This window comes from Microcaecilia unicolor, chromosome 1, assembly GCF_901765095.1.
Source record: "Microcaecilia unicolor chromosome 1, aMicUni1.1, whole genome shotgun sequence".
In the NCBI taxonomy this organism is placed as follows: domain Eukaryota; kingdom Metazoa; phylum Chordata; class Amphibia; order Gymnophiona; family Siphonopidae; genus Microcaecilia; species Microcaecilia unicolor.
Genome location: NC_044031.1, coordinates 702,467,203 through 702,488,441, shown reverse-complemented (window position 1 = coordinate 702,488,441; position 21,239 = coordinate 702,467,203). Strand labels below are relative to the sequence as shown.

Genomic DNA, 21,239 nt, shown 5'->3' with positions numbered 1-21,239 from the left:
CCAACAGTGGCCAATCCAGGTTACAAGTACCTTACAAAATCCCAAAACAGTACACTACATTTTATGCTGCTTATCCTAGAAATAAGCAGTAGACTTTCCCCAAGTCCATCTTAATAATGGCTTATGGATTTTTAGGAAGCTATCCAAACCTTTATTAAACCCAGCTAAGCTGTTTTTACCACATTCTCTGGCAACGAATTCCAGAGTTTAATTACACATTACAAACTTTTCTCAGATTGTTTTAAATTTACTACTACTTAGTTGTGGAGGGTTTAGATCTGCAATTCCTGAGCCGAACTGCCCAAATCAGAAGAAATACGATCCGATCGTTGAACCTCCTCAATGGATTGCAAAAAGTGGTTCAGGACTGACTTGAAAGAGCATACGTAGATGGCGCTGGACTTGCAATTCCAAGGAAAAACCCCAGACTAGCAAAACTACTGTACGTTGGAAATGAAACCCGGCTAATTCCAGAAGCATAGAGTGCCACACTGAAGACACAAAGTAGAGTCAATGGCCTGAAGGATATCAACTTGAGAGGCAAATCCTTCAGAGAGCAGGCCTACCCAGGCCTAGAGGATAGCTTAACGAGGACTGAGAAAACCAAAAGTTTAGATCTCAACGACCTAAGACAATGCAATAAATTCACACCCAGAAGAAAACATTCCCATCTGGACGGCTAGCGAAATTCCTTCCCTTGAAATGAGCACAGAAAGAAGTACCTCTCAATAAGCAAGCAGTAAGCCTTGTATGAAAGCCACCCTGTAAGAAAAACAAACCACTGTCCTACAGAAGCATGCAAAGGAGAGAACTGATCTTCAGCAAACCTAGACTAGAAAAAAATGCACAAAGTCTGAATATAGCCTTGTGAATAATACTTTACAAGAATAACCCCTCAAACAAGCGTGCCCTTCCAAGCACCAAACCATAAGACAAATTCAAGCCCGAACTGGAAGAACCAGAGATTCCTGAAGAAGAAAGCCAGAAGAATCCAGAAGCTTCAACAGAGAGACCATTAGAAGGCACACAAAAGCAGCATACTAAGTCCTGCAAGGCCAAACCGGTGCTATCAAAGAGTAGAAGACCATTGTGGACCTCAGTTGAATGAATCTACCTAGAAAAGGCACCAAGGAAATGAACTTAGAAGAGAAGCATACATGCCCCCCCACTTTGTGAACCGCCTTGCGACTGAAGAAATATAGAACCTTGCAACTCAGATGTAGTGCCATGAGAGCCAAGCCGGAGGGGGCGGGGGGAATGCCCCAACGTGCTCCGAGAAACCACTCTCCTCCTGGATCTAGACTGTGACGAGTGAGAAATCTGCAATAACTTTTGATGACACTGAGTTTCGAAAGATACTGTTGTGCCCAAGTCATTAAAAGAACTGCCTCCTATTGGAAAGGACGACCAGTCCTATGAAATGATAGGCATAAGCCACTGTCGTCGTGTAGTCCGGTAGAACTCACACAGAATAGGAATCCATTAAACGTTGGAAAGACTATAAAAACAGAACGAATTGCCCGTGATTCCAACAGAATGATCAAAGAGCGGACTTCCGTGGGGAACCACTGACCCTGAGGAAAATGCCCCATACAGAGAGCTGTGCAGCGAACCCCCAAGACTGGCCTTGGGGTTATCTTTAACTACTGGGGCAGATGCAAAAGAACACCCCAATCAAACAGGGTCCGAAGGCATCGACGGAGACTCTCTTTCGAAAAATCTGAGAGGCAGTAAGACAGTCCACAGATCCGTATGTGGAGACCAGTGGGACATCTGTATAGGTCCTCCTGAACGCTCAGGCCCAAGGTGCTACCTTCATCGTAGCTGTTTTGGAACCAAGCGATCCAAAGATAATTCAATTGCCCAAGATAATGGCCTGCGAAAGACAGAACAAATGTAGCCCTGAAGAAGACAATCCTGTCCTATAGAAGAGACGCCCCCAGCCCTGAAGAGAAACGAAGGAGATTCAGAGATGAGAAGGGAAGAAAACGGCTCCAAAACGACTCACAACAGGGTTTACTACCTAACTGAGGAAGGAAGAAGCTGGAGTACTGGAGACATACTTTTCAGCCTGTTCTGGAGAAACTTTGTGTAGAACAACCAAGCATCTAGACAAGGGAGAGCTATAATACCATCAAACCCGAGAGAAGCAGATACTACTAGCATGGAGAAACAAAAAAAAAACAAAAAAAAAAAAACAACTCAGCAGTAGAAGAAAATAGAGAAGAGGGAGCAGGATTAAGAAAAAAAAAAAGGTAGTATAGCAGCCAAACCAATTCAGAATTAATTCATCCCTCTGGAGGTTAAATCTTAGAGCCAATTTATAGAACTACCACCATAGTGTCCAAGCAAAGTACTACATGGCAAGCACCTCGGATGCCACAAACATCCACATTCAAATGCTGATCTGTTGAAGGTAACTCTTGACATGATTCGTCAGGCTGGAGTACAAGACAGATGTTTACACTGTTCCAGTGCCACTTTGGCTCCCTTTAAGCCCATCAAGTCAGATCAGCGATAGAAAGGCAGGGTGCTGTATCTTTAGCAAGAGAAGAATCTGTTTTGCTCCCCTGAAGATACAGAATTATTCCTTTCTGGACAAGGCAAGAGGACACTGAAGAATATGTTTGCAAACTGAATTTCCCAATACATATTAGCTTGGTAAATCACTACAAATTAAGTACTTTTCTATATGCTTTCACATTATGATGCCTCTAAAGAGGTGAACCTATCCCTTAGACACTTATTTCTTTGAGATATGCTATGTATTAAAATGTGTTGCCTATAGAAATAAGGTTTTTATTTTCATTTCTTCAAAAGAATACTTAACCAGATCCCAAGAGAAAAGCTGAGAAGCAAACTCCTAACCACAACACCTTGGAAGAAAAATGGCCTCTCTACCTCGGCAGTTCTGTTTCTACAATAGCTGCATTTCCCGCCTAAACTGAAAACGACGTTGACCGAGCTCACTCAGCAATAAGAGGAGAAAACCACAGCATTACAAAAGGAACCACCAAATCGGCAGAGCAAGAAACCTTTGAAACGTACAAAACAGCAGCTGTCGAAATGAATTTTTAAAGGGACCCTGACGCGCCTCAGTTTATCTGTCATTGCAGGAACCAGCGAACTCAAGGTTTTCTCTCTCTTTTTTTTTTTTAAATAGACACAAACTGTCCCAGCAAGGAAACACAGCCAACTAGCAACGAGTCCAAGACAAAGGCATGGCTGCTGGAGAAAGTCTAAAATAGGGCCGCTTTGCTGTTTTTTTTTTAAAGGCAGAATCAGTGTGGCTGTCTCTCCCGGCTCTCAGGACACCCTTCCCGTGAAGGGGCTGAGGCAGTGCAAATCCAAAACTTCAGTCAATCAAAGCTAGAAGCACTAAAACATTTGGGAGGATTTTTTTTTTCTTTTTGGGGGGGGGGGGGGGGAGAGGGGCTCGGCCACCCAGAGTTTAACACCCCCGAGGCTTACTGAAACCCCAAAGGGCCTCAGCCTTCAACTTGAAGAGAAACACTGGAGCATATGTTTGCAAACAATTTCCCAATACATATTAGCTTGGTAAATCACTACAAATTAAGTACTTTTCTATATGCTTTCACATTATGATGCCTCTAAAGAGGTGAACCTATCCCTTAGACACTTATTTCTTTGAGATATGCATACAAGAATTTTTTTTTTATTAAAAAAGGGAGAAATGAGAGAGACTGAAGGGCTCACCACCTTCCACCTGCTGGAGACTGAGAATACTGTATCTCACCAACTTACCAGGGCTCTTATTCGCTCTCACGAAGAGTCACAGTTCTCAGTCTCCACCTGCTAGAAGGCGTGCACAGCCCATCAGTCACATTCTGGGCTGGTCCGGAGGGACGCTAAGGAATTTATGTTTGGAAAGCAATTGCAATGCTGCTGGTCTTGGTTTTGTTCTACAATGTTATAAAGTTGTAATAAAAATAAATTTATAGGTACTCTGCTAATCCTAACTTTTTAAACAAAGGTAGCATGATGTTACACAGATATCTATGCTCAAGGAAATAATTCTAGGTTTATGGCTTTTCCAATTGAAGTGAAATGTCAGACGTGTTGGGACACTCCATGCTTTTGACAAAAGTTAGGAATGAGTTTAAGGTAAGAAAGGCTGAACATATGCAAACATTTCCCCTTATGTAAGATAGAAAGACCAAAACAGAAGTTTAAAAAAAAAAAAAAAAAAAAAAAAAAAAAGCTTATCAAGTGCTTGCTTTAGGAACCGAAATCCTGAAGGGAGACATAACTTCCAAAATAACGCACAGGAAATTGGACCTTCATTCCATGGAATAAAATAATTGAAGGGTATTGGAATCCAGAGCAGCAGTTACCAGAAAATGTCTTTTTTTTTTATTACGCAGACATTAGGCAAATTCTTTAACTTAACTTGCATACTGCTGAAAGCTTTCTAAACTATGCATATTCATTAGAACTCTATTCACTCCACAACTAAGCTTATCTTCAGGGAAAAAAAAGCTGCTCACAGAATAGCAAACATAGAAAATGTGTAAGCTTACCTTTATCATCTTTTGAAGTCTTTCCTTCTTTAGAGTCTTTAGTGGAGCTATAAAAGTAAGTTATTAGAAAACAACAAAATAAACACAAAGTCTTTAAGATAAGTCACAACGATTTAAATACTACTACTAGCAGACAAAGTTAAAACTTCAGAGGGCTGGATTACATGAACAAATTATTCCCTTAGGAATCCTTGAACTGATTTTCCCCATGATGCCTGAAGATCTAGATTTTTGAGATTTCTATTCAGTGGATATATGGCAATCTTCTCCAAATTTCTGGACTGGGACTTGGCTTCATTTGTGTTCTTAGAACAGACTGCTGCTCATTACCATCACAGGGATTTTTAGAAACACGTCAAACTGATTAAAAATAAAAAAAGCTGACAACTCAAAAAGGCAATCAGTAGAACATACTGGGTACATACGAAGATCTTGATTTTTTTTTTTTGGCTTGCTTAAAAAGTAACTTATGGTGTTCAAAAAAGTGATAAGCAGGAGCATATGGTACTAATTACAAGGTTCTTGATGCTACCCCCTTAATGTAGAGTGATCTTATTGAATGCTGGTACCCAGTACCATAAAGAACTGACATAGAAAAACAAACCTCTTTGCTTGACCAGAGGTCCCAGTAGACGAAGGACCTTTCTTCACAGAATCCTTGTCTTTGTCTCCAGATTCTGCTTTCTTTGAACCTTCTCTGGTTTCTTTCTTGACAGGATCACCCTTCACGCTCTCCTCCTTTTTGCCATCTTTATGGTTCTCCGTCATCTCATGATCCTTGCTTTCCTCCAGGCTCTCCTGTGCCACAGCATCCTGCTCGTCTTTGGGCTTATTCGGCTCAGAATCTGTAATTTTCACATTTTTACCTGTTTCAAGGAGATCATCACCATCAAAATCCAGTGTGATGGCATCTTCAGCCTGGATTGTAACCGAAATGTTATCATCCTCCACTTCTTTCACAGATGAACTAGCTTCCATTTCTTCAGGAGCTGCCTGCTCAGCTTCAGCTGCATGTTCTTCTGAAGGAAGAGGTTTAGATACTTCTTGTGTACCATCACCAGAACCTGCTATATCTAAGAGGATTTAACAGGAATAAACATGGCAAAACAAGAAGTTTAAACAATTTCAAAATTTCATAAGCTGGAATATGACCTAGAACATACAAAGCTAATTATTAGGCTTCACAGAATGTTAGAAAAGCATACGACGCATACACATTTTACATAATCCTTTATCAAGGGTCATTCTTCATGGATAACCATTCTCTATAAACACCATCACACAATATAGTTCAGATTAGGAATCTTCAGCATTTGAATGTTGTCTTCAAGTAATAGATGAAATGTTCTTATGTACAGGTTTTTCCAGTTTTGTTTATACACCTGTACAGTAGCTGCAAGCTATAAGCTGTTGAAAAACCTCGTAAATAGGACATGGGGTGAAACTGTTCCTTCATTCATTTTAAGGTCTTCTAAAAAGAAATGCAGTCTAGAACCAAATTCCATCTTCAAAAACATGTTCTAGCATTACCTCAGTTTCTCTATCTATGGTTGTTCTTTCAGTCCAAATTGGTTAATGGTCTCCTGCAGATACCTTTCAATCTTCTTTACCCAATAGACATTTTCAGTTCCTGATCAGTCCCAAAACTTGTATGTGGTAATTTCAGACATCAAATCCCATGGACATCTCAGCCAGGTTCTTGAAAGTTTAGGTTTAATGTTTATATTTTCATCATTCTATCTTCTTAGGTAAATGCTCCACTTTCTTTCCAGTCCAAAAGCAGAAATCAACTCAATCTTCGTATCTTATTAAAAATCAATACTGGACATCCTCTTTTCATCCAACAAAAGGGCTGAAGAAAAGCCACTCAAATACAAATCTGAACACTTCTCTTAGAGAGTTTCAGAAAAGTCACTTGCCAACTAAACCAGGACAAGTAGTTTCACATGGCAGCATCAATGCCACATGCTGCTGCCCATAATTTAATCTTCACTTGGAGCTCAGCTATTCACAGGTTTGAATTATAATCGATTACTGTTAAATTATAAATGTTCATGTGTAGTATAAGCAGTTTAAGACAGCATTTTAAAGCAGACAGACATTGTCTGATAAAAACTATAAATGTCTTTTTAACCGCAGCTATAACTTTAAATAAGGAATTTACCTTCCTATATGAATTCTGGAATAAATACAGACTTAAATATTAAGGATTTGTGACCTGCATATTTAACTACTCACATATACTACCAGAAAAAGCTAAAATTATGCCAGCTTATGAACAACTCTCCCAACCCTCCCTCCCACCACCAAAAACAAAAAAAAAAATCTCTTCATTCAGTAATCAACTCTATTATAAGTTGGTAGAGCTGTACACACAAATACAATACAAAAGGAAAACACTAATACACTAGACTTGTTTTAATTACTATCTAACCTGCACCTTTTGTTTCACAAACACCTGGGCTCCACAAGAAAAACAAATTACACACAACTTACCTTTATCATCTTCATCCTCTTCTGCTTCCTTAAAAAACAAAACACAACACAAGAGAAGTGAATTCTCACCTAAAATCTTCATTCCCAGAGAAAACACTCAATATTTTCACACATTTGAACCAGAATGTTTCCTCTTTTTCACACTATATTTTTGAATGAACTCCCACATAAAACTCATGCATTTTAAGGATCAAGTGCTTTTCTTTTCCACAGAAGGCTACCATGTCAAGGAAAGATAAACAATCATGAATTAACTTCTAGCATTATTCCTCGACTCTCAGTGCACTAAATGTTATGGCAGCTGTCTCTGTAGATCTACAGTTCTGATTTAAAAAATGTAGTGACCACGTAAAATGAATTTATCATGCTCTGATATCCTTTAACCGATACCAAACAAGAAGAGTAGGGAAAGCAAAGGATGGGATTTGATATAACACCAATCTGTGGTTACAATCAGTGGCCTAGTGGTTAGGGTGGTGGACTTTGGTCCTGGGAAACTGAGGAGCTGAGTTTGATTCCCACTTCAGGCACAAGCAGTTCCTTGTGACTCTGGGCAAGTCACTTAACCCTCTATTGCTCCATGTAAGCCGCATTGAGCCTGCCATGAGTGGGAAAGCATGAGGTACAAATGTAACAAAAAAAATAAAATAAAAGCAGTTTACATCATATAGTTACTTCTTTTTTTTTTTTTTTTTAATGGGACAATGAAAAGTGAAGTGGAGTGGCCGATTCAAACCCCACTGCTGCTCCTTGTGATAGTGGGCAAGTCACTTGACCCTCCATTATCTCAGGTACAACTTAGATTGTGAGCCCTCCAAGGACAGGGAAATACTCAGTGTACCTGAATGAAACTGATCTTTAGCTACTACTAAAAAAAAGGCGTGATCAAAAAACCAAATAAACGACTTGGCCAAAGTCACAAGGAGATGAGGTAGGAATCGAATCTGTCCCTGGTTCTAAGGCCACTGCAAAAATTAAAAAGTGCCATTTTTCTTGGCATAGCAACATACAAAGTGGGAACAAACATTTCACAATCAGTGTGCATGAAAAAGTGAACCCACATATCCTTTGCAACAAGCGTTCAAATTAGATACTTAAATCACTGGGTGAGGAGAAAAAAAAAAAAAAAAAAAAAGCTTTCTGCAGACTAACATACATCCTGTCCAAAGGGTCCAAGATGTTTGGGTTTGATCACCACCATAGAATTCTGGGGAAATCATGTCATAATACATTTTACAGAGATCTACAAAAGTGTTTTATGCAGCTCCAGATTACAGAACAGTTCCTAAACAATTTAGTCTCCAACTATCAACTGTATGATAAGTCTATAAAATGGAAATTCCAAACTTACAGAAATTCTATGAAGGAACATTTATCCTGTGAACACTTGCAAGAGAAAAATGGAAAAATCTACACAAAGAACCATCAGACTAAATCTAGAGATCTTTAGGACTCTTGCTATGGCCAATGTACAGATTCATGCACTAACCACCAGGAGAAAAAAAAATTAGCTGAAATGTCACTGCAGTTTAAAAACACTGCAGTCTGACTCAGTCACCAAACAGCACGTGGATACCCCCATCTTATATCAATGTAATGTTTCACAGAAAAAACAATCCCTCATCCAAAACAAAGCCTGGAAGTTCACCTATCAATAGCTTGCCATCGTTGGTAGAACCATAAATGTCTGCTTTGTATGGGGAAATGCTTACCATCGTTGGTAGAACCATACATGTCTGCTTTGTATAGGGATATTGGGCATCTATCCACAAGCTGAAACAAGTCAGTGACCTCAAAATTTCAAGTAAAACTGAACGGAAGAACAAACAATTCCTCATATTTTGGACGGATCACAAAGTCCTAATCTAAATCCTATTGAACAGTTGTGGCAAGAACTGAAGTGAAATGCTCATGTAAGGAAGCCTTCAAATGGCACACAGCTGAAGCTGTTTCATATGGATTAATGAAGCCCCAACTCCTCAAGGATCATGTGAGAGACTGATCAGCCATTACAGGAAATTTGAGCTCTAGCTACTGTAGTCCTGCTCACAAAGGTGCCACCAATTACTGAATGAAAAATGTGTGTCCTTCACCCAAGCATAATAACTGATGAATGAAATATCAAAATATTTAGAGTAGAATACAAGTTATCTAAAAAATCTCAATTTTTGTTTGTATTTAATGGGGCTCTCATCCAAGTTTTGATTAGGACTCAAAAGTTACTTTTCCAGTAATTACCTTTCCTTGAATCCAGTCAGACAAGTGCAGACATATGGGTTATGCTTCCCCACCAGCAAACATCAATGGGTCGATGTCACCCTATATAAGGCAGTTGTGCAATCCCAGTATGACAGTCACAATGCTAACTATAATGAAAAACAACAATGAACTACCCCTGCCTGCCACTCTAGGGGAACTTGTGGGAGTGTATAATCAAATCCACATCCCTGCTCACCCCTCAGATGGCAGGAGCTAAACACATTCATCTATATCTAAGATAATCACCAGAAGATTTCACCATCTATCAGTACCCCAAACTATGAAAGGAACCCTGCACTGGTCTGGCAAGTAAGTAATAACTTCTCACACCATTACCCTAGCCAGAACAATCTAGACCCATCTGGGACATACCTAAGATGCCCTAGGCAGGATGGGACCCTTTCAAGCCTGCCCCGAGAACACTCAATCTAAAGGCAGATCCTACTTGGCCTGCACATCCAAGTGGTAACACCTTGTAAAAGGTTTACAAAGTAACTACCCTGCAAGTTTTATCTGGACACCAGGTGTTCTCTGCCCACAAACCTACCTATGCTCTATTCTAGTGATCCCACAGCCATTACAGGTCCTAGAAGACAACAGGCCCCACACACCAAATACAGCCTCTCTTAACCAATGAGCTAAATGCCTTTGAAACCATCTGGCCCTTCATCTTCCCCAGCCAAAGGACTAAAATTCATAACTAGGGCGCTGTTTATATGGAGATAGCTTAATCGAGAGACATATTTACAGTCTGAAGCAACCAGAACTAGCTCAAGCATTCTAAGTAAAAAGACAGATTCATCAAATCAATTTTGACAGAAAACCCATTTAAAACTTATCCATAAAAGTTTTTCTAAGTCTCATTCTTAAAAATCAGAACAAAGTCTGAAAAGCCTTAAAAAAACTGACAATATGGTACACTGAATTTGAACCGTGTTACAGAAAGTTCTGTAACCAAGAAATTTATTTTTCTGTGGTTTTGTAGAAATTGTAGCTAAAAACCCATTATTTGGTTTTCTGAATCAAAGTTCAAATACGAGATCCAATGGTAATCGAACTGCATTTTAAATTTGAATCTCTCAGCCAAATGGTGAAGCTCTAAAAACTGTTCCTCGCTTCTTTACCACAACAAGAGTATATCATCTATATAAACGAGGTCAAAGTTTAATATTAGGAATAAAAGTGTGAATGAATGCACACCTTCGAATGTACCTACATTGTGTACCAAACTTATGCAATTCTGTGATCCTTCAGCCAATGGAAATTTGGGAACCCTATCCTTAAGCTTTTTTCTGTTACATTTACTTAGATGAATCATAAATGAGTTCCTTGGACTTGGTTAAGCATCTTCAGTTTGGGAATGATGGAAAGGAGTGGGTAGGCTGGTAGACTGATGGAGCAGCTGCATTCTAGCTTTATGTAAAAGGTGCTGATATCTTCAACCATTCTTTGCCAGCTTTTTTTTTGTGGGGTGGGGGGGTAGATGGGTGATGAGGGATTGTTCTCTACTGAAAAAAAACACCCCCAAAAAACAGCTGTACAGAGCAGAGTGAAATTTATTAGGATTTATTTACCGCCTTTTTGAAGGAGTTCACTCAAGGCGGTGTACATGTTGACATTTTTTTCTAATGGCTGAATTAAAAATATATTTAAATCAAAGTTTTGCCAAATTTGGAGCCACAGAGGCTCCCATGGCTGTTCTTTTGGTGGAATCCTTCCTAGAAGCCAGCAAGATTTGGAAGTTGCCCTCAGGCAGCTGGAGGACTGCAGGTTCTATGCTCCCAACACCCAAGTTGTAAGGACCAGGGGCTGGAGCTTGGGATGCAGAAGGGACCCCACATTTTGTGTGATGAGAGTCAGAAAACACTATGATCTCCAAGGCTCTTTGGAGGACAACTCCAGAAGAGAACCAAATCTACCTTGGTCAATACGGCTGGAGAATCATGGTTCTCCGATCCTGCTTGAGTTTCAGCAGTCTTCCCTATTACAGGAATTGGAGGATATACATACAGAAGACCCCAAATAAAGAAAGGAGGAAGGCATTCAATGCTACCCTGCCATGTGATCCGAGTCTTGAGCAGTGCTAAGAGACTTTGCTGAGATGGGTGGCAAAGAGATCCAGAGCGGGCAACCAACTCAGAAAATCTTGTAGACAATGCCAATGCTGAGACCCAACTTGTGCAGTTGCATCAGCCTACTCAGCATGTCTGCTAAATTGTTCTTCACCACCAGGTATGTAGCCCTGAAAACTACGGCATGGCTGGTGGCTCAATTCCACATTCCGACTGCTTCCTGACACAAGGCGTATGATCCTGAATGTTGTACCCCCCCCCCCCCCACTTGATGACATAATACATAGGAACTAGGTGGTCTGTTTTGATCAGAACAATTTAGTTCAACAGTATATCTCCAAAAGCCTTTAGCGTTCCAAATTGCCCCTAGTTCTAAGAAATTAATATGAAACAGTGGACCAGTGACCTTCTGTGTAGAACACACCTACATGATAATCATCCCAGGTTGCATGCATCTGATTCATTCCAAATGCCACCTCTTCAGAAGATGGTAAAGACCCCAAGTTAAATTGGTCTGAATTCTCCACCACAAAAGGGACTGTCATAACCCTGGAGTAACTAAAATGGCATCCTTCAGATTCCCTTTGGCCTGACACCACTGGAAAGCTAGTAAACTGGGCACCTCTCAAATGAACATCATATGGCTTAACCTCAACATTTGCTAAACTGATCTGCTGGCAGTTGCAAACCCAATGAGCAAAGCAGATAAGCGGAATCGACCTTTACCCAGAGAAGGCAGGTTCTAGCAGGGCTCCAATATATTCCAATTGTTGCACTGGGATTTTGAGTAATTAAGAACCCTAGTAGCACTGGGATTTTGAGTAATTAAGAACCCTAGTAGCACCAACATCCAAATAGTTCTCTGAATCAATACTTCAGCACCTTTTGATGTGCTGTTGACAAGCCAATTGACCAGATACAAAAGTATAGAAGCACAAGAACTCCCCAGTCTGTGTAGCGATGCTGTGACTCGAACATATCCCCTCTCCCCGCGCATACATGTTGAAGGTCATAAGCCTGTCCCTATATGTTTTATGACCAAGACCGCTTACCAATTTTGTAGCCGCCTTCTGGACCGACTCCATCATACTTATATCTTTCTGTAAGTGCAGTCTCCAGAATTGCACACAGTACTCCAAATGGAGCCTCACCAGTGACTATACAAGGGCACTATCACCTCTTTTTTTTCTTGCTGGTCATCCCTCTCCTTATGCACCCAAACACTTTTCTGGCTTTGACAGTCACCTTTTCTACCTGTTTGGAGAATTAAGGTCATCAGACACAACCACCCCCAAGTCCCACTCTTCATTCATACACAGAACCACTTCACTACCTATATTGTACTGTTTCCTTGGATTCTTGTAAACCAAGTGCATGACACTGCACTTAGCATTAAATCTTAGTTGCAATCATTACACCATTCTTCAAGCTTTGCTAGATCCTTCCTCATGCCATCCACACCCTCCGAGGTGTCCACCCTATTACAGAGTTTGGTATCATCTGAAAAGAGACAAACCTTACCAGACAGCCCTTCTGCAATATCACTCACATAGAAGTTAGAAAAGGCTGGCCCAAGAACCGACCCCTGCGGTACACCACTGATAACATCCCTTTCCTCAGAACAAGCTCCATTTACCACTACCCTCTGTCTCCTTCCATTCAACCAATTTTTAAGCCAGTCATTTTAGGTTTATTTATCAGTCACCTGTGCATAACCTTGTCAAAGTCTTTGCTAAAATCCAACCACACCTCCCATGTCCAACTGTCTAGTCACCCAGTCAGTCGCTTTGTTTACTTTTAGTTTAGCTATCTCCTCACAAACAGTAATCTGATAATCGGTCCCATTCTACCCTACATCCACACCAATTACCATTTGTACTGCAGAAACAAATGCTAGTTTTCTGCAGTACTACCCCCAGTCTTTCATCCATGAACACAGACAGAAATTGTTAAGCAGTTCAGCTTTATCTTTCTCTTCTACATATTCCTCCTGCTCAGCTTTGAGCCACACAATGCTATTATAGAACTTCCTCCTGTCACATATCTGAAAAACATCTTGTCCCCCCAATTTTACCGTATCAGCTATCCTTTCTTCCATTTGCCTCTTCGCTTTCCTGACAGCTTTTTCGGCTACTCTTAGCTTTTCTAGGTATTTTTGCCAATCTTCCTCTTTCTGAGTCATCTTGTAACATATGAAGGCCAACCTTCTTTCCCTTACCTTTTCAGCTACCACAGTCAAAAACCAGAGCGGCCATCGTTTTCTTTTACTTTAATGTAAATTTCTAACAAAGGTTTGTTGCCTTTAAAATAGTTCCTTTATTTTGCCTATTGATGTTCTTCCTTCAGCTGTTCCCATCCAACTAACTTTTTCTTGAGAAATTCCCCCATCTCGGAAAAATTAGCTCTCTTGAAATCTAAGATCTACAATCTTGAATAAGCCCTCTCCTCTTTTGTCTTAATATTGAACCACACCATGGCGAAAGCTACATACCTGTAGAGGGTATTCTCCGAGGACAGCAGGCTGATTGTTCTCACGAATGGGTGACGTCCACAGCAGCCCCCCCCCCCCCCGATTGGAGATCTTCACTAGCAACAGCGTTTGCTAGCCCTCGCATGCGCGACCTTCTTCCCACCCGAACGCGCTCTTGTTCGTCAGTCCAGTACATAGCACATAGCAAAGACATAGACAAGGGAAGACAACTCCAAAGGAGAGGCGGGCGGGTTGGTGAGAACAATCAGCCTGCTGTCCTCGCAGAATACCCTCTACAGGTATGTAGCTTTCGCTTTCTCCGAGGACAAGCAGCCTGTTTGTCCTCACGAATGGGGTATCCCTAGCCCCCAGGCTCACTCAAAACAACAAACCTTGATCAATTGGGCCTCGCAACAGCGAGGACATAACTGAAATTGACCTAAACTTATCCAACTAACAGAGTGCAGCCTGGAACAGAATAAAAATGGGCCTGGGGGGGGGGGGGGGGTGGAGTTGGATTCTAAACCCCAAACAGATTCTGCAGCACCGACTGCCCAAACCGACTGTCACGTCGGGTATCCTGCTGAAGGCAGTAATGAGATGTGAATGTGTGGACGGATGACCACGTCACAGCCTTGCAAATCTCTTCAATAGTGGCTGACTTCAAGTGGGCCACTGACGCTGCCATGGCTCTAACACTATGAGCCGTGACATGACCCTCAAGAGTCAGCCCAGACTGGGCATAAGTGAAGGAAATGCAATCTGCTAGCCAATTGGATATGGTGCGTTTCCCAACAGCCACTCCCCTTCTGTTGGGATAAAAAAAAACAATTGGGCGGACTATCTGTGGGGCTGTGTCCGCTCCAGATAGGCCAATGCTCGTTTGCAGTCCAATGTGTGCAGCTGGCGTTCAGCAGGGCGGGTATGAGGACAGGGAAAAAAATGTTGGCAAGACAATTGACTGGTTCAGATGGAACTCAGACACCACCTTCGGCAAGAACCTAGGGCGAGTATGGAGGACTACTCTGTTATGATGAAATTTGGTATAAGCAGCATGAGCTACCAAGGCTTGAAGCTCACTGACTACGAGCTGAAGTAACTGCCACCAAGAAAATGACCTTCCAGTACTTCAGATGGCATGAATTCAGTGGCTCGAAAGGAGGTTTCATCAGCTGGGTGAGAATGACATTGAGATCCCATGACACTGTAGGAGGTTTGATGGGGGGCTTTGACAAAAGCAAACTTCTCATGAAGCGAACAACTAAAGGCTGTCCCGAAATCAGCTTACCTTCCACACGGTAATGGTATGCACTAATCGCACTAAGGTGAACTATTAAAGAGTTGGTCTTAAGACCAGACTCGGACAAGTGCAGAAGGTATTCAAGCAGGGTATGCGTAGGACAAGTGCAAGGATCTAGGGCCTTGCTGTCACACCAGACGGCAAACCTCCGCCATAGAAAGTAGTAACTCTTTTTAGTGGAATCTTTCCTGGAAGCAAGACCCGGGAGACACCCTCGGAGAGACCCAAGGAGGCAAAATCTACGCTCTCAACATCCAGGCCGTGAGAGCCAGAGATTGGAGGTTGGGATGCAGAAGCGCCCCCTCGTTCCGAGTAATGAGGGTTGGAAAACACTCCAATCTCCACGGTTCTTCAGAGGACAACTCCAGAAGAAGAGGGAACCAGATCTGACGCGGCCAGAAAGGAGCGATCAGAATCATCGTGCCTCGGTCTTGCCTGAGTTTCAGCAAAGTCTTCCCCACCAAAGGTATGGGAGGATAAGCATACAGGAGGCCTTCCCCCCAATCCAGGAGAAAGGTATCGGACGCTAGTCTGTCGTGGGCCTGAAGTCTGGAACAGAACTGATGGACCTTGTGGTTGGCTCGGGTAGCAAAGAGATCCACCAAGGGGGTGCCCCATGCTTGGAAGATCTCCTGTACCACTTTGGAATTGAGCGACCACTCGTGAGGTTGCATGATCCTGCACAACCTGTCAGCCAGACTGTTGTTTACGCCTGCCAGATATGTGGCCTGAAGACACATGCCGTATCGGCAAGCCCAAAGCCACATTCTGACGGCCTCCTGAAACAGAGGGCGAGATCCGGTGCCCCCCTGCTTGTTGATGTAATACATGGCAACCTGGTTGTCTGTCTGAATTTGAATTATTTGGTGGGACAGCCGATCCCTGAAAGCCCTTAGAGCGTTCCAGACCACTCGTAACTCCCAAAGATTGATCTGTAGACCTTGTTCCTGGAAGGACCAACTCCCTTGGGTATGAAGCCCATCGACATGAGCTCCCCATCCTAGGAGAGACGCATCCCTCAGCACTGTTTGCGGCTGAGAAATTTGGAAGGGATGTCCCAGAGTCAAATTGGATCTAATTTTCCACCACTGCAGGGATTGAAGAAAACTGGTGGGCAGGTGGACTACAGCCTCTAGATCCCCAGCAGCTTGGAACCACTGGGAAGCTAGGGTCCATTGAGCTGATCTCATGTGAAGACGGGCCATGGGAGTCACATGAACTGTGGAGGCCATGTGGAGGCCCTCTTTGAGCAGGGAATGTCTTTCTTCTATGTTTGTGCAGCGCTGCGTATGCCTTGTAGCGCTATAGAACTGGTAAATAGTAGTAGTAGTAACATCTGCCGAGCTGTGATCTGCTGAGACGCCCGCACCCAGGAAACAAGGAACAGAAGATGGTCGGCCCTCGCTTCTGGAAGGTAGGCACGAGCTGTCTGAGAATCCAGCAGAGCTCCTATGAATTCGAGTTTTTGAACTGGAAGAAGGTGGGACTTTGGATAATTTATCACAAACCCTAGCAGCTCCAGGAGTCAAATAGTCATCGGCATGGACTGTAGAGCTCCTGCCTCGTCGGTGTTCTTCACCAGCCAATCGTCGAAGTAAGGGACACGTGCACTCCCAGTCTGCATAGAGACGCCGCCACGACAGCCAGGCATTATGTGAACACCCTGGGCGCGGAGGCGAGACCAAAGGGTAGCACACAATACTGAAAGTGCCGTGTTCCCAGACGAAATCGAAGATACTGTCTGTGAGCTGGCAGTATCGGGATACGAGTGTAAGCATCCGTTAAGTACAGAGAGCATAGCCAATCGTTTTCCTGAATCATGGGGAGAAGGGTGCCCAGGGAAAGCATGCTGAACTTTTCTCGGACCAGATATCTGTTCAGGGCCCTTAGGTCTTGGATGGGACGCATCCCCCCTGTTTTCTTTTCCACAAGGAAGTACCTGGAATAGAATCCCAGCCCTTCGACCGCATTGGCGCTGAGAAGGGCGGAGAGTTCCTCTGCAAGTACCTGCTTGTACTGGAAGCTGAAGGACTGAGCTCCCGGTGGGCAATTTGGAGGCTGTGTGACCAAATTGAGGGAGTATCCTAGCCGGACTATTTGAAGAACCCACTGGTCGGAGGTTATGAGAGGCCACCTTTGGTGAAAAAAATTTTAACCTCCCCCCGACCGGTAGATCGTCCGCGTCCGGCAGGGACACTTTGATTGCGGCTATGCTCTGCTGGAGCCAGTAAAAAGCCTGTCCCTTGCTTTTGCTGGGGAGCTGCAGGGGCTTGTGGAGCTGTTGACGAGAACGAGCGCGCTGGGGTTTGGCCTGGGCAGCAGGCTGGTGAGAGGGAGGATTGTACCTACGCTTATTAGAAGAATAGGTAACAGTCTGCCTTCCCCCACAAAAACGTCTACCAGTTGAGCTAGATGTTGAAGGCGTCTGGCGGGAGAATTTGTCAAAAGCGGTGTCCCGCTGGTGGAGCTGTTCTACCACCTGTTCGACCTTTTCTCCAAAAATATCCCCCCAGCAAAGAGAGTCCGCTATCCGCTCCTGGAGCCTATTCTCCAGGTGTGAGGAGCGCAGCCATGAGAGTCTGCGCATCACCACACCTTGAGCAGCGGCCCTGGACGCGACATCAAAAGTATCGTAACCACCCCTGGCCAGGAATTTACAACACGCCTTCAAGCTGCCTGACCACCTGCTGAAAAGGCTTGGCTTGCTCAGAGGGGAGCTTGTCCACCAAGTCCGCCAACTGTCGCACATTGTTCCGCATATGAATGCTCGTGTAGAGCTGGTAGGACTGAATTTTGGAAATGAGCATTGCAGAATAGTAGGCCTTCCTCCCAAAAGAATCCAAGATTCTAGAGTCTTTGCCCGGGGGCGCCGAAGCATACTCTCTAGAACTCTTGACCTTCTTAAGGGCCAGATCCACCACTCTAGAGTCGTGAGGCAACTGAGTCCGTATCAACTCTGGGTCCCCATGGATCTGATACTGGGATTCGATCTTCTTGGGAATGTGGGGATTAGTTAGCGGCTTCGCCCAGTTCGCCAGCAATGTCTTCTTGAGGACATGATGCATGGGTACTGTGGACGATTCCTTAGGTGGCGAAGGATAGTCCAAAAGCTCAAACATTTCAGCCCTTGGCTCATCCTCCGAAACCACAGGGAAGGGAATGGCCATAGACATTTCCCGGACAAAGGCTGCGAAAGATAGACTCTTGGGAGGAGAAAGCTGTCTTTCAGGGGAAGGAGTGGGATCAGAAGGAAGACCGTCGGACTCATCTGAGAAATATCTGATGTCTTCCTCTGCTTCCCACAAGGCCTCACCATCGGTGTCGGACACCAGTTCATGAACCTCTGTCCGATGCCACGCCCGCCTCGACTCCGTAGGAACATGGCTACGGTGGGAGCGTCGAGAGGAAGACTCCTGCACCAGCGGCGATGGAGCTCCCTCCATCGATGTCGGGGAGGCAGCCTGGGAGGCAGCCGATGGACCTCACCATGGACAAAGGCCCAGCCGTCGCCCCAGTTGTCGGTACCGGTGGCGCACGCACCCTTGGTACCAGAGGAAAAGGGCGCAACAGCTCTTCCAGGATCCCTGGAAGGATGGCCCTGAGGCTCTCGTTCAGAGCGGCTGTAGAGAAAGGAGTCCAGTACCGGTGACGAGCTGCGAATCTGTCCAGGACGCGGAGACGGTACCGGCTGTCCACGGGGGAGCGCATCAACACCCCTTGAATGGAGGGTCAGCAGTCCTCCCGATGTCGACGCCTGGGTGCCGGTGCCACCGGTGACCCAGAGCTCTCGGTACGTCTGGAAGGTGACCGATGACAATGCTTCTTTTCCTTCGCACGAAGCACGTCACCAGTACCTCCCGGTACCGAAGAGGACGACGTCAAATCCAAACGTCTCCTGTGGACCGAGTCTGAAAGAGATCGATCCCGGAGGGCCTGTACTGCAGGCGCCCTCGAGGCAGGCGGAGACCTACTCGAGGGCTCACCGCCACCAGCAGGGGAATGGACAGCCCTCACCTGCACTCCGGAAGACGAAGCACCCTCCAACGACATCGATACCACCGATTACCTCGGTATCATAGACGCTGGATACCGCAGACATCGACGCACCGGACAATGACCTCGGTACCGAAGACGTCAAAGCACCGGACGAGGCCCTGAACAACAGATTCCACTGGGCCAATCTCGCAACCTGAATCCGCTTCTTTAAAAGAAGGCAGAGAGTACAGGCCTGGGGGCGATGCCCGGCCCCAGACACTGAAGGCACGAACGTGCCTGTCAGTGAGGGAGATAGTCCAGCTGCACTTTTTGAAGCTGCTGGCAGGCTTCGAAGACATGGGCGGAAAAATCACGCCAGCGAAGTCAAAATTTGCGATGATGGCGAATGGCACCAAAAAAATTTAGAAAAAACCCGTACGGGCGGTGAAAAAGGCCGCACCCGACAACGAAAGGAACCTTACGGGAAAAAACTCGACATAAGGGACGTTTTTGTTTTTTTAAAAAGAGAAGGAAAGAGAGAAAAACGGACACTTCCGAACGGAAAAATGCAGCGAAAAGACGCGAAGGGTCTCCTTGGGGCACAGACCAACTGAAAAACAGCCGTCCTGAGCCGCGGAAAAAAGAAGACTGACGAACACGAGCGCATTCGGGCGGGAAGACGGTCGCGCATGCACACGCGAGGGCTGGCAAACGCTGTTGCTAGTGAAAATCTCCGATCGGAGGGGCTGCCGTGGACATCACCCATTCGTGAGAACAAGCAGCCTGCTTGTCCTCTGAGAATCAATGATCACTAGATGCCAAATGATCTCCCCATTTGTAAACACAAGGTCTAGAATAGTTCCATCCCGCATTGGTTCCGTTACCCACTGCTGAAACAATTCTTCCAGTAGAGAATCCAAGATCTCTTTGCTTCTAGACAACCCCGCAGCAGGGCTACCCTAAACAACGTCATATTAAAGTCACCTATCAGTAGTACTTCCCCCTTTCTGAGCTATTTTGTGGATGTCTGCAGTAGTACTTCCCCCTTGAGCTATTTTGTGGATGTCTGCAGTAGTACTTCCCCCTTGAGCTATTTTGTGGATGTCTTCAGCTGTCCATTTCTTCTGACTGTGAAAGAGACCTGTGTATTACACCAATATACATTTTCTTTTCCCTCTTACCAGTTTAACCCACAGTGCTTCTTCCTTATCTCATGTCCCGCAGTTCTGTCACTTTAATATTCTTAACATATAATGCCACTTCACCACCCTTTTATCTTCCCTGTCCTTTGTGAATAGATTATAATCAGGTATAACTATATCCCAGTCATAGTTCTCCATGAACCACATTCCGTGACTGCCACTAAATCTAAATCGGCTTCTATCATTGCAGCCTCTAGATCTAGAAATGTATTTCCCATACTATGGACATTGACACAGAAGGCTCTCCAAATGTTACGCTTTGCCCTTTCTATAAAGGTATTTGATGTCTTACCTTCCTGAAGTGATATTAATTAATTTTGGGGCTTTGCTCACCCATCCCCAGCAAATTTAGTTTAAAGCCCTCACCAGTCTGATACTGAAGACACTTCACCCTTTCCTAGAAAGATGGACATCAACAGCTCAGTAGTTCTTAGAAAATCACTGCATCTGTCTGCATCAGCACCAATGCATGCCAGGGAACTGGCACCGATGAACAGCCAACAGCTAGATTACGAGTCTCCAGGATGACTTGGAGCGTCATCATAGTTGGTACCAACACCCTTGAAACCCTAGCATCGTACTATGCAAGGACGCACCTCTTTTCCAACTGTAAAATGACCATCAGACATTCCTTGCGGTCAGGCATTTGTAAAGGTGCAGCCAGAGCCGTGTCAGTACTATGGCAGCCTGTGAAGATAAAGGTGGGGTCCCGGCTTCAGAGAGACAACAGCATCGGCACTGCTTCCACAGTAGACAAGTGGTCCTCACAGCACCAATGATGCTGGTGACCTGAAGCTCTTTAGGTATCATGCCTCAAAAAGTGTAGATGCTGATGCTTCTTTGCCTTTGAAGCACAGCATCAAGACCCCTGGGTGCAAATCAGGATGAAATGGAATCCATATATGCCCTCTTTGTTGGGTCCAA

At 44.3% G+C, this 21,239-nt stretch overlaps 1 protein-coding gene across 5 annotated transcripts in view; it reads right to left on the bottom strand.

Moving 5' to 3' along the window:
- Positions 1-21,239, bottom strand: part of SLTM (SAFB like transcription modulator) — a 230,789-nt gene that overhangs the window by 171,542 nt on the left and 38,008 nt on the right. For all 5 annotated transcript variants that reach the window (XM_030188772.1, XM_030188798.1, XM_030188779.1 and 2 more), the window contains 3 exons: positions 7,038-7,065; positions 5,146-5,614; positions 4,542-4,588 (listed from right to left, as the gene is read on the bottom strand). In XM_030188772.1, coding sequence (XP_030044632.1) covers positions 4,542-4,588; positions 5,146-5,614; positions 7,038-7,065 — 544 coding nt within the window. The remainder of the gene's footprint in view (positions 1-4,541; positions 4,589-5,145; positions 5,615-7,037; positions 7,066-21,239) is intronic.